General features: G+C 42.8%; 1 protein-coding gene across 3 annotated transcripts; it reads left to right on the top strand.

Moving 5' to 3' along the window:
• Positions 1 to 752: 752 nt before the first annotated feature.
• On the top strand, positions 753 to 15,601 carry zufsp (zinc finger containing ubiquitin peptidase 1). 3 transcript variants are annotated; one of them, XM_062400102.1, is made up of 11 exons: positions 753 to 871; positions 2,002 to 2,557; positions 2,629 to 2,730; positions 4,379 to 4,489; positions 4,605 to 4,714; positions 6,308 to 6,476; positions 9,404 to 9,592; positions 10,638 to 10,803; positions 11,411 to 11,571; positions 14,890 to 15,110; positions 15,392 to 15,601. In XM_062400102.1, the coding sequence occupies exons 2-11, from the start codon at positions 2,011 to 2,013 to the stop codon at positions 15,437 to 15,439; spliced, it is 1,824 nt and encodes a 607-aa protein (XP_062256086.1). In that variant the 5' UTR covers positions 753 to 871; positions 2,002 to 2,010; the 3' UTR covers positions 15,440 to 15,601. The 3 variants fall into 3 exon arrangements, with proteins under 3 accessions (XP_062256086.1, XP_062256084.1, XP_062256085.1); XM_062400100.1 differs by having other exon boundaries at positions 4,602 to 4,714; XM_062400101.1 differs by having other exon boundaries at positions 785 to 875; positions 4,602 to 4,714.
• Positions 15,602 to 17,291: the final 1,690 nt, after the last annotated feature.

Here is a 17,291-nt window from a genome sequence, read left to right as displayed (position 1 = left end):
TAATGGTGGTTGACCACAAACGAGGTGGAAACTGATGATGGATCCTAATTGGCGGCAGCGGAGAATGACTGAGGACTATATTGGCATCCGATCTTGAACTTCAAGTATCTGACCTTCAGCTATCCTTCAAAATGTTTACCCTCGTCAATGCTGCCAAAAACCTTTATCCTGATGATGTTCTCCTCTACACATCTATTGCACTTCTGTCCGTCCTGGGAGAGGGATCCCTCACATGTGGCTCTCTCTGAGGTTTCTACGTATTTTTACCCTGTTAATTGGGTTTTTAGTAGTTTTTCCTTACTCTTTTTGAGGGTTAAGGACAGAGGATGTCACACCATGTTAAAGCCCTGTGAGACAAATTGTGATTAGTGAATATGGGCTATACAAATAAAATTTTATTGATGATTGATTGAAAATCAACCCACCCTTTTCTGTATTTTTAAACAACATACATTTGACGACTTATTGACCTCTCCCCAAGTATGTATGCACCTTAATTCCAGATTGAGAACTTGTGTGCTCTTTTTTTGTCTCTATTTTTCTTTCGTGTGTGTTTTGAATCATGTATTCTCTATTTTCCTGTTGTTGCCAACCACTCAGTATTTGGGAATATTGCATTATATGTCATCATGGTTGTGATATGCCTTGTTGTCTGTAATATATTTCAATTGGGCAACTACAGCTACACATATATATTCCATTTGTTAAACGAAATGATCGGGGACACAAAATGACACTCGGTTATCTGTCTCTGTTAGCAGCATACAGTTCGAAAGGGAATTTATTTTGACAGGGTTTGGCCGGAAGTGTGACAGTGTTGTGGCGCCGGCTCACCGTGCAGGTTTCATTGCAGAACAGACAGAACAACACCGTGAGTACGTTTCCATCATGTTCAGACCGTTTAGACAGAAGTGAGAGAAACACGTGCTAATTCCACAGCCCATCGCTGCTCGGTAACACCGACTGTCCACCTCGCACGCCAAAGTCCAATCAAAAGGAGGCTAATTTACGGATAGCTTTGCGAAAGGCAACGTTACACACCTTGTAACATTAGCAGACTTCGGAATAAATAGTTGTCTTTATTTCGGCTTGCTCACGGAGTTACGGGCAGCACTCATCATCGACACGTGTGATTCAAGCCAGAGACACTAAACCCACTTACCATTGTGCTACATTCATCGGTAAACAAGAGACATGTGGCTCCTCCGTCAATATGACCGGTGTCCTAGTTTAACGCGTTACAAAGTTAACTGGTGCTATTCGTTTACATTTCTGTCTATTTCACACATTCCAGAGTCGCAGATTCGTCATATCCTTTAAAACTGTTGTCAAAAATGTAAGAACCCTAAGAACACGCACGTTTAGTTCTTTTCGCCATGCATTTTCATTTTAGTCAATATCAATGAACAAAGATTAAGCGATGACAAGAGAAACAAAAAAACCTGCCACCGCTCTTTGTGTCCTCCGTGACATGAAGGTGGTGTGAAGTACATGTAAGGTTCTCTTCTGCAAGAATCTATATACGTCAATGTATCACAGGTAAAAAAAATACGAATCTGCAACCGACAACATCTGGAACACACACAGTAGAAAAGTTAACAAAGGTCCCCAGTGTAACTTGAACTCCGGCAACTACTGATTAAAGAGTCTAAAGTGGTCTTTGGCAAAACCACAATCCAGAGTTCCAGTGTCCAGTGTACATGGTGGCTTGTTCAGCATGTTCACTCCAGTTTCCACCTCACTTTACACAAAACAGACAGTAGGAGTCACTCCTGACAAGGACAACTCACATCACCGGCTTCCTGGGTTTCTCTGTGGGACCAGAAAAGGAGTTGCTATTCCCAGAACTCAAATTCACCAGTGCTTTATGCCCACTTTAATTAAACTACAATACAAAGTCTACTCAACATTGTGTACCTTTTTTATACATGCTTCTGTTTGTACTGTGAGGTGTGACAATAAGCCATTTTGTGGGAAAGTGAAACCAGCTTGTGTCTTTAGGCTGCAGCCATGCTGACCTGTGACATCTGCGGTGAAGAGGTATTGCTGGAAGAGGACATGAAGACTCACCTTCTTCTCAGCCATCTGGAGAATGAACTGCACTGCCCTCTCTGCTCCTTGTCTGGAGTGTCATATGATGAACTCTGTTTCCACATCAGCAATGCACATCCAGAGAGGCAGCACACGGCCCAGGGTGCGGCTCACCTCATATCCCCTTCAGGGTCTTCTTCTGCAACAAGCACTGGTGGAAGTGAGAGAGAGAAGCCTCAGACCTCTCAGTCCTGCTCTGCCAGAGACAGCTGGGATGAAGTTGGAGACGTGTCACCCACTGGTGCCACTGGTGTCACCACTGACTTGAGACAACCTAAACAGAACAATACACTTGAAAGTGGGGATTCGTCTTCTGGAGAAACTGCTTCTACCAAATTGAGGCTGAAAACAGGAAGCCCTGAAACCAGACAGGCGTCTGTCAGGCACTTTAATGAGGACAGTAATGGACCTGAATCACAACAGCACAACAAAGCCAAACAGAAGCGTGTGTCTCTAACAAGAGGAGGTGATTAAAGTTTTTCAGACTTATTTGCACAATAGAGTCAGCATTGACATGAATTGCCCTGCTTGTTACAGAGGAGCTGTTTACGTGCCCCATGTGTGCACTGGTCTGCAGCAGCTATATCCTCCTGCAGGAACATGTAGAGCTGCACCTGCAAGAACAGCCCTCAGCCAAAGGTAACCTTCTTTCTCTAAGATTGCCATCTCTGCGGCCCTGTACAGAATGTACAGTTCCGTCCTTCTCACCAGTTGTAATCATCACACAGCCTATCAGTAGCATCTCTTCAAAATTCTCAGGCTAAACAAACAAGCTCCACAAATACCAGCCCGGTTCGCTTAGTTAGATCAGACAGAAGAGTTCATTGTTTGATTAAGTGCCTTAAGCCAGATATGTACATGCTGTATCTTTTTTCTGGGCGTCTCTGTTTGTGTAGGATCAGCACTGTGGGCCTGTTCGCCAGTCAGCAGACTCTCTCAAGAAGGTTTTTTGTAGGCTCAGATGGCATTGTTTATTTTCATTGCACTGGTTAGTGAACAGCAACAAAACGATGTGTCATGTTGTGTCCTCTGTTTGCAGAAGAAGACACAACATGATTCTGTAGTCACTGGTGATCTGTATTTAATGGCAGGGTCTGTCTGTCTGTCCACCTCTTAGATCCAGCGTGAACTACCATTATTACTATTAGATACTTTGCTTTCTTGCTTTTTATGGACCCCCATTGTGTTCACAACCTTTTCTGATCATCTGACTTATTTCCTACTGTGCCATCATCAGGTCTAAATTGTATGCTTCTAATTCCCCCATTTATGATTAAATAGCCACAGAACTAATGGCATTACCTTCCCTCTCAGCTTTTGACTGTGTTTACTGCTGATTAACGAAATGTGAGCGTACAAGAATTCTAAATTAAGATGGTGAGACATAGTGACACAAACAGCAGGCAGCATCTGATGGAATGATCTCCATGCTGACAGTGAATTAGTGTGTAAAGGTAAGATATGAGGTCCTTGATCAGTCCCACAAAACAAATTAGCAGTGTTACTGCAGCAAAAGTCAGAAAGACATCTGCCACTAATAAGTAACATGCAATACTGTGTAAAGAGTGTAAGTAAATACAAATTGAAATATAAGAACATATGAATGCAATAAAATTTGGTTCAGTGTAAAGACAGGAAGAAATAAATGCAGTTTGAGGATATATAAAGTGAAATATTTGCACAAACGGTTTATATTGCACGGGCAGATGATAAAGATACAGTCCAATGGTGGTGAATGTAGTTTTTACTGGGAGCAAGTAAGCTGGTTGTATAGTCTCACTGCTGCAGAAAGGAACAACCTGCGATACCTCTCCTTCAGACCTGAAGGAGTTACCCAGGGCTGTGAGGTAGAGTCAGTTGACCTGTCTCTGCCATTATCACATTAGTAGTCTGGTGGACTGTTCCCGTTCAGATTATCATACCCACTTTCTTCATGATTTGTATGCACCACTGTCTACCCTGAAGTAGCGTGAATCGGATAGTTATAATAATCAAAGCGAAACTGATGCTAGAGTCAGTTCAGGTCTGAGTCAGATTAGAAAGAAGAAGAAGAAGTAAGCACTTACTTCAGTATTAACTGTGGTAGGAACTGTTTCATCCTGCATAGTACAATCACAGGAGCATGAATGTAAATATAAGTTTGTAGGTTTAACAGGTTTTAACGTGACCATTAACAGGTGATATCCACTGGAGCAGAGAAAAGATCATTAGCCTCAGTCTTAAGTGGTCAACCCTTACATAAAGTTTGTTTCAGGACTTACATGGAGTTTTGCAATCTGCTTTGTAGGGGAGGAGAGACATGAGTGCCCCATCTGCTCTGTGGTGTGCTGTGACAGTGTCTCCCTGCAGGAACATGTGGAACTGCATTTAGACCACGGAGCGGCAGGGATCTGTGCAGGTGGACACACTGTGTATCCGTTTTCCCCAAATTTTCTGCAAAGTCTAATCTGTTTGCCAGGAAATGTTCTATAACCACTGCCGTACTAACTCTTGGCTGACCTGTGTTGCAGCAGGGAGTCCTGGCTCCGACCTGGCACTGGCCAGACAGCTGCAGCAGGAGGAGGAGGTGCCGAGGAGGAGGCAGGAGGAGGCCCAGGAGGAGAAGGAGTTCAAGAAGCTGCAGGTCTCAATTCTACACTGCAGAAAGCTGTGTCTATCTAAACTCCACTAAACTACAGTTCCTTATTATATTGCTCAACGAAGATGAGTTCTTTTTTTTATTTCTTCAGAGTAAAGGGCCAAAAGTGTAATTGTTCAAATACTCCCACTACAAATCTCATCCCTCCAACCCCGTAGGAGTAAAAATTCTCTGGTGCAACTAAACTATTGAAAATATTCACAGTTTCCACACACCTCAGATGTGTGCAGGCTACAGCAAAGGAGTTTTCACTGTGATGTTGCATTTATAAATTGTGGCAGTATCATTTCATTTTCCGGAAATGTGCAATAATTAGGGTTTTCAAAGTAATAAATTCATTAATTTGGTTGTTATTCATGATAAGTCAGCAAAATAACTAACCCAGATTAATCTCGCACTCTAATGATCATATGGGATGATAGTTCTCTGCGGGATGTTATCAACCTTTGTCTGGTTTCAAACTTGTACAACCGCTGTGAGTTCACACTTTCCACCGCTCATCTTACATCTCATTCTGTAAACATCTCTCCGCTCTATACGCAGTGTTCCCTGTTATGAGCAGACATGACAGACATCTGCACAAATATAAATGACTACAAGACACTTGAAGACATGAGCAGACTCTATGTACTAAACACAATGAATAGAACAGAAGCATAGCAACCACAAGCTGATAGGTCGACACTTTGAATCCAACTTTGAAAATTGTGAGGTTAACATCTCAAGAAGACCTTGAGTGAATTTCTTCAAATTTGGTACAAACATTCACTTGGCCTGGAAAATGAACTGATTAGATGTGGGTGGTCAAAGGCTAAAGGTCAAGGTCACAGTGGCCTCATAAAACGTGTTAGCTTCCTGAACATGATATCATGTCTGCCTTTGGGGAATTTCTTTAAAAGTTGTCACCCGTACCCCAAGATGAACTGATTAGATATCAGTGTTCAAAGATAAAATGCCATGGTGACCTTCTATGAGTCTACAAAGACTTAAATTTCAATGGTATGCAGGGGCATACAACCACAGGTCGGTAAATTCGACTTTGCATTTGTACTGCCCCCACTGGCTCATTTGAATTGAAACATTTGTGGTATGACTTGGGAACATGATGACTCAACAGTTGACTCAACAGTTGTTGAGTCAAGCTATCTACTAACCCATGGTTTTTATGAGATTTAAAAAAATCCCATCAAGCTAACCGACATCCAAGAGGCCTTTTGTAAAGCATAACATTTCAAGTTTATCAAACTTTTGGTGTGAAACATGGGGTGTTTTTCCAATTTGCATTTGTTTAACTGTGTCACAATCCAGCCATCTGGTCTCATATTTATTTGGAAGCACATGCAGATTTTTTCAAGTTATTGTTGCTCCTTCCAGATCAGGGCAATGTGAGCTCAAGTGTCAGCCTCACAGTACTTCCTCTTGATTGCTCCATGGTCATGTTTACTGTCTGTAGCATGGGGTTCCACTATGTGCATGTGATGCACAGGCACAAGTTTGGATATGTACAAACTTTCAGTCTTGTGCTTTCATAAAACTGCAGTGTATCAAACTTAACTGTGTGGTATGTTGACTGTGCAGAGGCAGTTTGGTCTGGACGGCAGAGGGGGCTACCGCAGACAGCTGGAGAGCACAATGGAGAGAGCTGTGGCCAAGGGCCTCATGGCCCCCTCGGAATTTCATTGTAAGAGGGCTGAGATGATGGAGTCTCTGGCCTCTGGGGTTGACGATGGCCGGACCAGAACTCAGGGTATGTTTCTGCATGTCCTGCAACTATAACGCTGCAAAATCAACACAGACAGAGATATGAGAGCTTTACTCTGTCGCTCATTTGTCATTCCAGTCCCTGTGTTCCTATGACGTTTAATGCAAACACCTACACTGTAGTCAATATTTTATCCATAGCTTTACAACATATTGATAACACTATACAGGATAACATTATCTTTATCCTAGTATCTAGTAATAATGATAATATTAATTCTGAAAATATATAATAAATATTTAACAGATCCACCACCGCTATTGCTGTACTACTACTACTAATAATAATGTATCATCACATGGCAGTGATTATGTGATAGAATTCTTCTTAAGTCAGTTTTTTCTCATTGTTAGTCTACCAGAGAATAAAATGCAGAGGTAAGGCTATTGCTGTCAACTTCTCCATACCTGTCTGCGCTAAGCACTAATTCAGATTGCTGGTGGATGATATACAGTGACGAGTAGAGCTGTTGTTTGCCATCTGGTTTCTCAGAGAGAAGAAGGTGGTTTTCAAATTAGTTGATCAATTCAACAGAAAAATTGCTCCAACTCCATCTCAACCTGCGCTTCAAGGAATGTGAGAGTTGATATGAGTATTTTCATTTAAAATAACACCTTCCTCTTGCTGCAACCAGGTTTATAGAGACGAAGAGAAGTGCATCTAACTCTTAGTAACTTTGTCAACTCTGTTACTGAAGTATTTTTTAATAGTACCTTCCAGTTAATTGTGGTGTCTGTCTCCTCATTTTTCAGTATCTGGTATAATCATACCCTGAAATACTTTCATGTGCAAAATAAACAATTTATCAGGACTGTCGAGTTTATGTTCCTGCCCATCTGTCAGATTCCCAGAATTTGTCAACTCCCTGTTTTGGTCAACGTCTTTATCCTGAACCAGTTCTTCAACATTCCCACACCTTTCACAAAATGTTCTTTTAGTTGATCTCTGCGTGTGTATTAATTCACCTTATGCTTTATTCAGCTGCTTATATAAACTACTCTCTGTTCCGCAAGTCAAACTGTAACAAGTCAATGAATGACGCACACAGGGGGAGAAATGAACTGTTGGCGAATGTGGGCACAGTATTAAGCAGTGTTGTGTTGTTATGGTAAGTCAATAAAGACTTGACCATATCTTTCCCACGCTGTTCTTACTTTGTAACAGGGGAGCGGTGGAAATCTTCTGTGAGAAGGGAATGATAACCTTCATAAGCAGCTTAAACTGCCATAATCTGGTCCAGCAAGTTCAAAATCAATGCCAGCATTCATCGCGGATGTTTGGCCTGAACACTTTCAAAATATCAAGAAAACAGAGTTTGCTGTTTGTTACAACAAACTCCTGAAGCCAGAGATCAACAGGAAAACAGACAGATTGACTGTTTTCGTTCTTGTGAGTAGGATAATGCAGTCATAGTTCTGGTTGAACAAATTATAGGCCTTGTTTTCTGTACTTGAAAACCACTTAAGTGTTCACAGTTGCAGCCCAACAGAAGCAATTACCACTTGAAGTCACACTGTTCCTCAGCAAAAGGTACAAGATGTTGCTGGAATTTGTCACCAATTCCCATAACAGTTTCTTTTTCTAGATACATGCCCCAGCGGAAAGATGCAACAAAGCTCCTCAGCTTGACCTAAATCCCAGACTTTGTCGGTCATGGTCATTGATTTAACCCTCAAGCCAGAAAAGCACATTCCCCAACTGCTGCAACGTGTTATTGATGTTATCTTTGGCCTTGACTGATCTACAGGTTATATCTTCAGAAGTATTTTTTGTGACAGACGTCTTCTGTTGGCTTGCAGTGATCAAATGTTAATCTCTGACAAAACCCAACATTTTAAATCCAGCCCTTCCCCAGGGTTGAGATTTCAAGTAGGACGAGCTAAATATCAGGCATTTTGCATCTTGATGGAATCTGTCTAACGTCCATCTTCAGAATGCAATGGTCAAGTCAAGTTTCCCCTCCTTTGGCTCTTTGGAATAAAAATGTTTTCAGACAGAATCTGCACTGTGTGAAAATAGCTGCCCCTTCTTTAATTTCAGTCACACCGCTGTGTTGGCACAGTGGGTGTCCTGATGCTATGACAGGAGCAGAGCTGCTTGGCAAAGACGCCATTTGGGAATGCACAGTTTTGACCATTTATTAAGAGGAGCTGCGCATTCATGGACACCAGATTCTAAACATCATAAGACAGGATATGTGTTTCTGTGTCTGCTAATGGTTGAAGAAATACATGATTTGCCTGTTCCCCTTTTTCCCCAAAGTGCTATACTGAAATGAAAGAATCATCACACGCTCACAGTGCTGATGCTGTCAATTTTATTTGAAGTTGTATAAGTAACATTTTTAGCTCATTGGCAATTCTTGATGATCATGGCCTCAAAATATAATCACAATTCCACCAGTCAACTCCGGGTTGTGGTACTAAAGCTTTGAGGGGGGCCCAACAATGTGAAATCTCATGGTAAAATGCTCTATAGCCATCTTCATTCACATCCACCCTCATGTGTGCCCTTACTCATCAAACATAGATCATCTCACAGGCCTCATTTGTAGCCTTACTTCTAGCTGACAGGTAGTTGAAACAGGTTTTAATCGTAGTTGTCTTGGCTGTAACTACTTGTTCTACACTGAAGCACATTGCATTACCTGCTAATTAAGACCTCTGTATCTTATAATTATGGCTTACCGTGTCATTATTTAAAGACCTGTGGTGAAGATCTCAGGCAAACGCAAAGAAGTGAATTCACTATTGTAGACACTGTGGTAGAGGGCAGTGTAAACAGCTGTTATAGCTGTGACTGTTATTTACACCAGAGTCTGGTCTTGTGGTGACGGTAAAATGATTCAGTTGCTGCTGGAATGTACTTAGCTGTGCCCGTCTAACATGGTCTCCCTTCACCTCTGTGTCTAGGTGTGGTCAGCGCATTACAAGAATACTACCAGACTGAAAGCAGAGACTGTGTTCATGTGTGGCTGAGTGCTGACACAGACCACTACTGCTCCTCGGCAGGGGACAAAGGCTGGGGATGTGGATACAGAAACTTCCAGATGCTCATCTCCTCTCTACAATGCATAGACGTCTATTCCTCCTTCCTACGAGGTGCACAACCACTCGACATAATCAACACTTTTCTTCTCTTTCTTGAGTGATGATAATGATGATTGTGTGTGTGCGCAATGTAAGCATGTTCCAAATAAATGCCCAGTTCTCTGGGCATTAGAGGAGAATAGTTTTTCCAATGTTTAACATTATAGTACAGGAGTTTCCTTAAATCATAGGATTATGAGTTATTTGAGTTTTATTTCTTTAAGTTCATTTCTATTTATATGTTTATCGGATGGCTCTTAATTCTACAGGGCCCATAATTCATCTTTGTCCGTGTTGCTGTTGGGAAAAACATAGTCAGAAGCAGGAATCAGATTCTTTCAAAACCCTTCATTGTTACAGTTTAGGAACCTTTTTGCTATCCAGTGTATCTGTGCCCTGTCATCATGTAATTGACTCACTGTTGAAAGATGTTTAAACATTAACTCTGTTTCTTTCATGATGATGCATACTGAGGTACTGTCCTCTCCTGTACTTACTAAGTGATAGTGCTCTGCTGTCCATCATACCTTAAAGCTAAGTTAGAGCTGAGGTTATTTGTGTATCAATGAATCCTCCTCAGCTTCTGTTTACTTAAGTTTGTGAACTGAGTTTCAGTTTTGTCAGTGACTTTATTTTTTGTGAAGCTATTAAGTATGAAGACAGTTCGTTAGGTAACTGTCTGGCTGTGATGCCTATCACACTCTTTGTTGTAGAGATATTATCTCTTCCTGTTCTTAGTGGTTTAACAGTGGCTTTGAAAGGATAGGCAGTTATTTTTTTAATCAAATATTTTGACTATCAAGCAACGCTATGGTTGAACTGGAACAATGTGGTGTGGGACCCACACCACCCGCAGCTGCCAGTTACCCAATAGTAGTCATTCACCACCACAAAAGCATGAAACAGCAACATCCAAAATATCTCGCAATATTTCCCTAAAAAGTGAAGGATTTACAGGATATACTGAAAAGAAAAACTATAAAAACTCTCCTAATGTTATGGTCTCCTCACCATTCACATTTCTTTCCATTTACTTGAGTGTCTCCTTGTCCTCCAGATAAGGATGTGCCTAGTATCCCGCGGGTGCAGAGTATGATCGAGGAGGCATGGAAAGAAGGCCTGGATCCACAAGGTGCATCCCACTTTAACCAGCGGCTGCAGGGAACACGAGCCTGGATTGGAGCTACAGAGATGTACTCCGTTCTCACCTCTCTGGGAATCAGGTGAGCAACACTAGGCCCTGCATGATTCATGTGCCAAAGCACACAACCTCAACAGGAAGAGTTATGCTTGAAGAATGACTGACACGAGTTATATAAGCTCAGACATGCACTGGGTTAGGGTGAACCCTCAGACATTCTCCAGATGGGGCTCTATGTGTGAACGCAAATGTCTGAGTGAGAGCCACTGGGCTTTCTGCAGACTTTCTGCGGCAGTCCCCTGGTAAAAATTCTGCAGAAGGTCCGGAGAAGCCGATGTGAGAAGACAGAAGAACCTTTGCAGGATTCACGATGAGCGCGTGGGGGTATTGATGAGATTTCTTACACGAGACAGAGGAATCACATTTTTTCTGAGGGTAAAAAAGTGCTTTACATCGTTAAACAGACTGTACCTGACCCTGATGATATAAAGGCTGAAACGATGATAAAAATATAAAGGAAACTGGTTTGGTTCGGTACCAGCCACAGAGAGTCTCACCTGTCGCCAGGCCTTCAGAGTATCATCCAGGTCACATTTTATCTGTGACTTTAAATCCCTATGAAGCTGGAGGGGGTGATGTTTCAGCTGAATGTAATACTAAGTAAAGCCTGTACTCAATGTGTTTTTAAGTGCCCGCATCATCGACTTCCATCAACCAACGGGCCCAGGCGGCACCCACCCCCGGCTGTTTGAATGGGTGAAGCAGTACTACTGTCAGTCCAGCAAGAGCAGCAGACTGCCCCCCCGACTGATCCAGACCGCGCTGCCGCCCCTTTACCTGCAGCACCAAGGTACACATCAAGACCACCAACACACTCCTTTGTAACACACACTGACTGACCACGTCATTGTTGCTGTAACTGGATGATGCCCTCAGACCCTGAGCTGATTGGTTGACTAAGTACTTTGAAGAGATGTGTGGCTTGAGAGGGGGGTTGTTTTACAATAGTAGACCTCTTGTTGTATATCTTTGGCCAATACACCAGTGGCTTAAAACAATCATTTTATAGGCCTTGCAGCCAGCATAAAGCTCAGATGGATTTTAAAGCATCCAGTTTTATCATTAAATTTACAGTTACTACATTAAAAATGAGGAGAATTTTAAAAGTTATTTTTTTTAATTTTATATTCTGTTTCTGCTAATGGACCCCTTTCACTTAAATCTTACACACTGCCCCTTTAACATCTCTCCCTGTTCCACCTTTGATGAGGTCTATGTATGACTTGGGAGTTGAGGGTCTGTTTGGTTGCTTCGCCTTTCATCACATCACTCATTCTCCAGCACATGAAGCAAGTTCTCGTGGAACAGTAAATGTTCAAACATTCAGTGGTGTTGTGCATTTCTATGACAACATTGACCTCGGAGAGAGTAGCTGGGAACATTCACTCTACTTACACAAGTGCTGCTGTGCCAAAATCTCCATAAGAAGCAAGGAAGTGGAAGCTGAACTGAGCTGGTTTTATGAGTGTTTACTATCTCTTCAGGGTCGAATGAAAAGATCCCTCTGAGCTGCGATGCTGGACATGTTGCATCCAGTGTTTTTGGGAGCAAAAGCTGTCTTGGCCTTGGCTGCTTCAGTTTTATCTTTTAAAATGTCTCTCATCAGTCCTCCAAATAAATTAACATATTTTTCTCCTCTCACATGTTTGTGGAAGGGAGAGAAAATAACTTTCATTAAGCTGATGATCTCTTCCTGCTCTGCTGAAACAGTGATACTCTTTTACACTGTGACTTTCCAAATACGTGTAGATCCTTTCAAGTGGAACCATTTCATGGACAGCTAGTCTGTTTTTTGTTCTCTAATCCCTTCACTTGATGACAGAGTTCAGGTTTCCTGTTTACACTGCCATGTCTGAAATCAAGTTTCTGCAAGGTTCAGGTTACTCCCGTACATGAAACACACTGAGTCTGGACTGCAGAGGTTGTGCTCATATTAGTCACTCTCTGTTTGTTTGTGCTGATTCCAGTTGGATCATGATGGTGCTAACATTTAGATTGGGTTTTATCTCGGTTCTAAGTTCATGTTGTTGATGATAGCAACTTGATACCAATTAGGGCTGATCTAAAGGCCTAATTATAGTCCTGCGACTGCAACCGCGGAAGGCCGGAAACTAGACTCCGGACGGGATGTAGTCAGCCGACCAATCACAAGCCTTGCGGGCTGCGTGAGGCCGTGTCGTTTTGTCGTATAGTTAAGGCCAAATTATACTTGTGTTGCACGGACGCACGCATGCACGCAAGACACGCAACACGCCCCTTTCGAGCCCTCTGGCGGCTTGCGTGCGTCTGCCAATTTTTCTAACTATACGACAAAACGACGCGGCCCGCAAGGCTTGTGATTGGTCGGCTGACTACATCCCGTCCGGAGTCTAGTTTCCGGTTTCATGCCCCACAATACGCGGAAATCACGGAAGATGTAGAAGAACGAATATGGACCAAATAGAAGAGCACTTGGCAGAAGAGATCCGAAAGTATGACCACTTGTATAACCCGTCACTGACTGGCCGATTTCTCCACCAGATATAGGCTATGAGGAGCCGGAGTGGCGATGTAAATAAACATTTGACGAAGAAGAAGACGTCTCTTCTTTGTGTGTTTTGTTTTCGAAAAAAAAAGTTACTCCGCCTAGTGTTCTGGCGGTGAATTGCGTTGCAACACGCGCAACACGTTTAGGAAGCATAAACCAAAACGGATGCGTCGATGCAGCTGCGTGGCCTTCCGCGGTTGCAGTCGCAGGACTATAATTAGGCCTTTTAGAAAAATTGGCGGACGCATGCAAGCCGCCAGAGGGCTCGAAAGGGGCGTGTTGCGTGTCTTGCGTGCATGCGTGCGTCCGTGCAACACAAGTATAATTTGGCCTTTAGAATAAACCACAGTTTGTGTGTTCATGGTGATTATGTTCCCTCCAGGAATTTATTTTGGAAAGTTTTTACACCACGTTTCAACTTTTGATTGGAGATGTTTTGTTTCTAAGTCACATGTTTATAAACAAATCCAGAACAGCCAGAATCAAGTAAGAACAATTTGCTTCAAAAAGCTAAACTACAAGTGCTGCCTGTAAGGGCAATATGTGAACAGCTAAACTCTATATATATATTTATGTAGTGAGGGAGCAATCTGATTGGGGGGTAAGGTTTGACCACGTCCTGGATGTAGACTCGGCCCGATCCGTTCGCAGCGTGGTACAGTGTTTTGAAATGGATTCGGGTAGCCATTGGTAACCAGTGCAGGGAGCGGAGTAGTGTGAGTGAACTTATGTAGGTTGGTTGAAGACCATTAGAGCTGCTGCATTCTAGATGAGCTGCAGAGGTCGGATGTCACTGTTAGGTAGACCAGCCAGGAGGGAGTTGCAGAAATCTAGGCGTGAGATGATCAGAGCCTGGACCAGAACCTGCGCTGCCTTCTGAGTGAGAAGGGGACGTATTCTCCTCATGTTGTGCAGCTTGTATCTACAGGAGCGGGTTGTTGCCGTAAGAGAGAGTTTACTGTTGAGTTTCACACCCAGGTTCCAATCAGTCCGGGTGGGGGCTACCATGGAGTCGTCAGAGGTGATATAAGGTCATGGGTGGGAGAGCCTTCCCCTGGGTGGAAAAGTAGTTCGGTCTCGTCAAGGTCTTCTTGTACTTGTAACAGATTATGGAGGCTGCATGGTGATTTGTCCCGTCTGTTCATGTGCTTTGTGTGTTCTGCTGTAGACAAGTGTTGATTGATCACTTTCATATCTGTGTGTTCATCAGGGACTTCCTTTTGCACACACTAGCACAAATATTTGTTGGTAAATGTTAGACGCTCTTGTCACAAGTCTGCGTCACAACCAGAAACAAGGAGGGGAGTTAGGAAATGTACATGTGTGTCAAAATAAGCAGGGATGTGGGATCCTGGAGGCAATGATTGATGTGTTTTTAATGAAGTTCTATGGCACAGGACCTAGATGTCCTCAGCTGCTATCACGCACAACAGCCATTCAGTCGCTCCCTCAACTGTCACCAATCCAAACATTTCTTCTTTCCAAAAACATTGGAAAACCTTGTCCAGCCAAGTCCTTTTTAGAGCACCGCTGTGCCCTTCTCTCTGGTCCTCATCTCCCTCACCTCTGTTTCCCCTACAGGCCATAGCCACTCCATAGTGGGCCTAGAGCAGAGGAAGAATGGGAGCCTGTGCCTATTGGTTCTGGATCCTGGCTCCTCAGTTACAGACACCAGGAAGCTGCTGAGCAGGGACACCATCTCGTCAGCTGTCCGCAGTGTCAGGAAGTTCCCCGGCAGCCTCAAGCACAAACAGTACCAAGTGGTGGCAGCACACGGCATCTTGTCTGCTGAAGAGAAACAGGTGAAGTGTGCGCATGTTTAGCAGTTTTTGTTTTTGGACAGAACTAGATTAACCGTTCGCCTGTTTGGTACTTCAGGTTTAGTTACTTCATGTTCCTAGGCATGTTCTTGATCCCTGGCTGCGACATTGTCATGAGGCATTAACCACACAAAGACCTTGATTGAATTGTTGATTGATTGCCTTTTCAGTCCTTGAATTAGAAGTCTGCAGACTAGGAATGACTGCTGACTAAAATAGTCTTTATCTGTGTATCAACACACTTTTGTTGTTTCCTTTTACAGATAAGCATCTTGAACTCTAGGACACTGTGTGCTGAAAGGATCCCATGAGCAGTGGCACATATCTATTTCTCTTCTGATGTCTCATCTGTTTGTTTTTTACTGTGGACACATGTTGTTTTTCACACCTGGAGCTGTTTAATGTAGTCGTTGGCTAATACATTTTCGAGTTTGCCTTTTTTTTAATGTTTTAAATAAATTATTTGCTCTCAATGCTGTCCTTTCACTTACTATTGTCAGCTCATTGTAATGGAGCAGAACCATCCTGGCTGTCCTGAGAGAACCCTGTCCAACTAGAAACACACACACGTCACAATGTGTAACTGATGATACAACAGGGTGTCAACATCTACCATGCAATCCAAATGGAATGATGAGATATTTTAAGCGAAAGCATTCAGAAGGTTCAACAGCTGCTCAGGTTTTCATCTGTTTTCTTTTTTAACAGATGAGATCAAAGTCTTCCACTTACATTGTAAAGAATTATTACACTTTTACAAGATAAAATTTTAACCGTCAGGGGAAATTAGCAGATTTGCTCTTTCACACTGCAAACTTTAAGTGTTAAATGAGTGCGTCTGCCATCTGCTAACTGAGCCTGTGCTGCCCTCAAATAATTTATGAGCTGAGGTTTGACGCTTTACAAATGGAATTAAACTGAAGCTAAGAAAGTTAGTAACTTTGATTGTTCAATTTCCTCTGGGAGACTGCTGGTTTTTCTCTCTCGATAAACAAAGGACTTATCGGATGAGGAAATCTACCAGTCAAGGGAGCCATATAAGACAAGACAGCAAATATCCCCCCAGTGGGTGAAAGAGCAACTGGTGTCCCTGGGAGCTAGCAGCAGTGTGGGAGGTTTGTGGTCTGTCCAGTTGGCCTCAGTTGCTCCCTCAAAGTCCCAGTACAGTTGAAGGGAGACGGAGCAGAGTTGTGAAGTAGAATGTGGAAAATGTCAGTGTCCAGATGTGCACAGCTGACACTGCTGCCAGATGAGCCTCTGCTGACCTACAGGAAGTGGATGTTCACGTTCTGGGGGTTTTATTGTATTGAACCCAGTCCTGCCTCCAGTGTTACATTGGTCCTCATGGAGGAAGCAGTCAGACGTAAAATAGTTGGCACACACATGCAAAGCTTTAACGGTTGTTCTGTGAGCACATTTCCATAAAAAAATGACATTAATCCAGAGGGTATTCAAGTCCTCAGATGTAGGGAGAACGTGGAGTTCTGTGTTGGATTGTGCAGCCAACATCAGATCAATGGTTGTGCTGTCCTCATACGGTCGACATCTAGGTTTTCCAGAGCAAGCGTTAGTGAGGATATGAAAGAAAGGGGCCCCTTAATAGATCTACCAGAAATCAGTGTCACTCAAACAGGAGTACTGCAGGATGTGACATGGGGCTAGACATCTGAATGGCTTGTTCGAGCACACATTTAGTCAAAGACCCACCGGGGAGATCTTAGAAAACCATTCAAATGTGCATAATATTGGACATTGTGAAAAAAGGGGTCCCATTCCATAAATACATCTGCTGCAGTTATAAGGACAGTTTTCTACTGTCTTGGCAATTTCACCTCCCACTCTGGTTGGGGTTGTTACAAAGTCAAAGGTTGGGATCTTCTGATTACATGAAAACAACAATGCCTAGTTAAAGCAATCAGGCCAAGATTCATTCAGTATACAGGATACAGCATGATCAACGTAACATTGTATGAGATTCAATCATGATCATTCAAAGGGGAAATAAACATGATCATATTGTGGTCACATGTAATATTTCCCTTACACTACACGTCTCAAGCAAACCTCCCAGTGTTATTAACATCAAGTCACTGGAGAGGACTCGTGAGCGGGTCTGAGTGGTGGCGGATCTCTTGTCAGGCGAGAGTGAAGAAGGGGTTCATG

This window comes from Platichthys flesus, chromosome 11 (genome assembly GCF_949316205.1).
Source record: "Platichthys flesus chromosome 11, fPlaFle2.1, whole genome shotgun sequence".
NCBI classification, from domain to species: Eukaryota; Metazoa; Chordata; class Actinopteri; order Pleuronectiformes; family Pleuronectidae; genus Platichthys; species Platichthys flesus.
The sequence above is the reverse complement of the archived record's forward strand: the minus strand, read 5'-3'. Positions and strand labels throughout refer to the sequence as shown.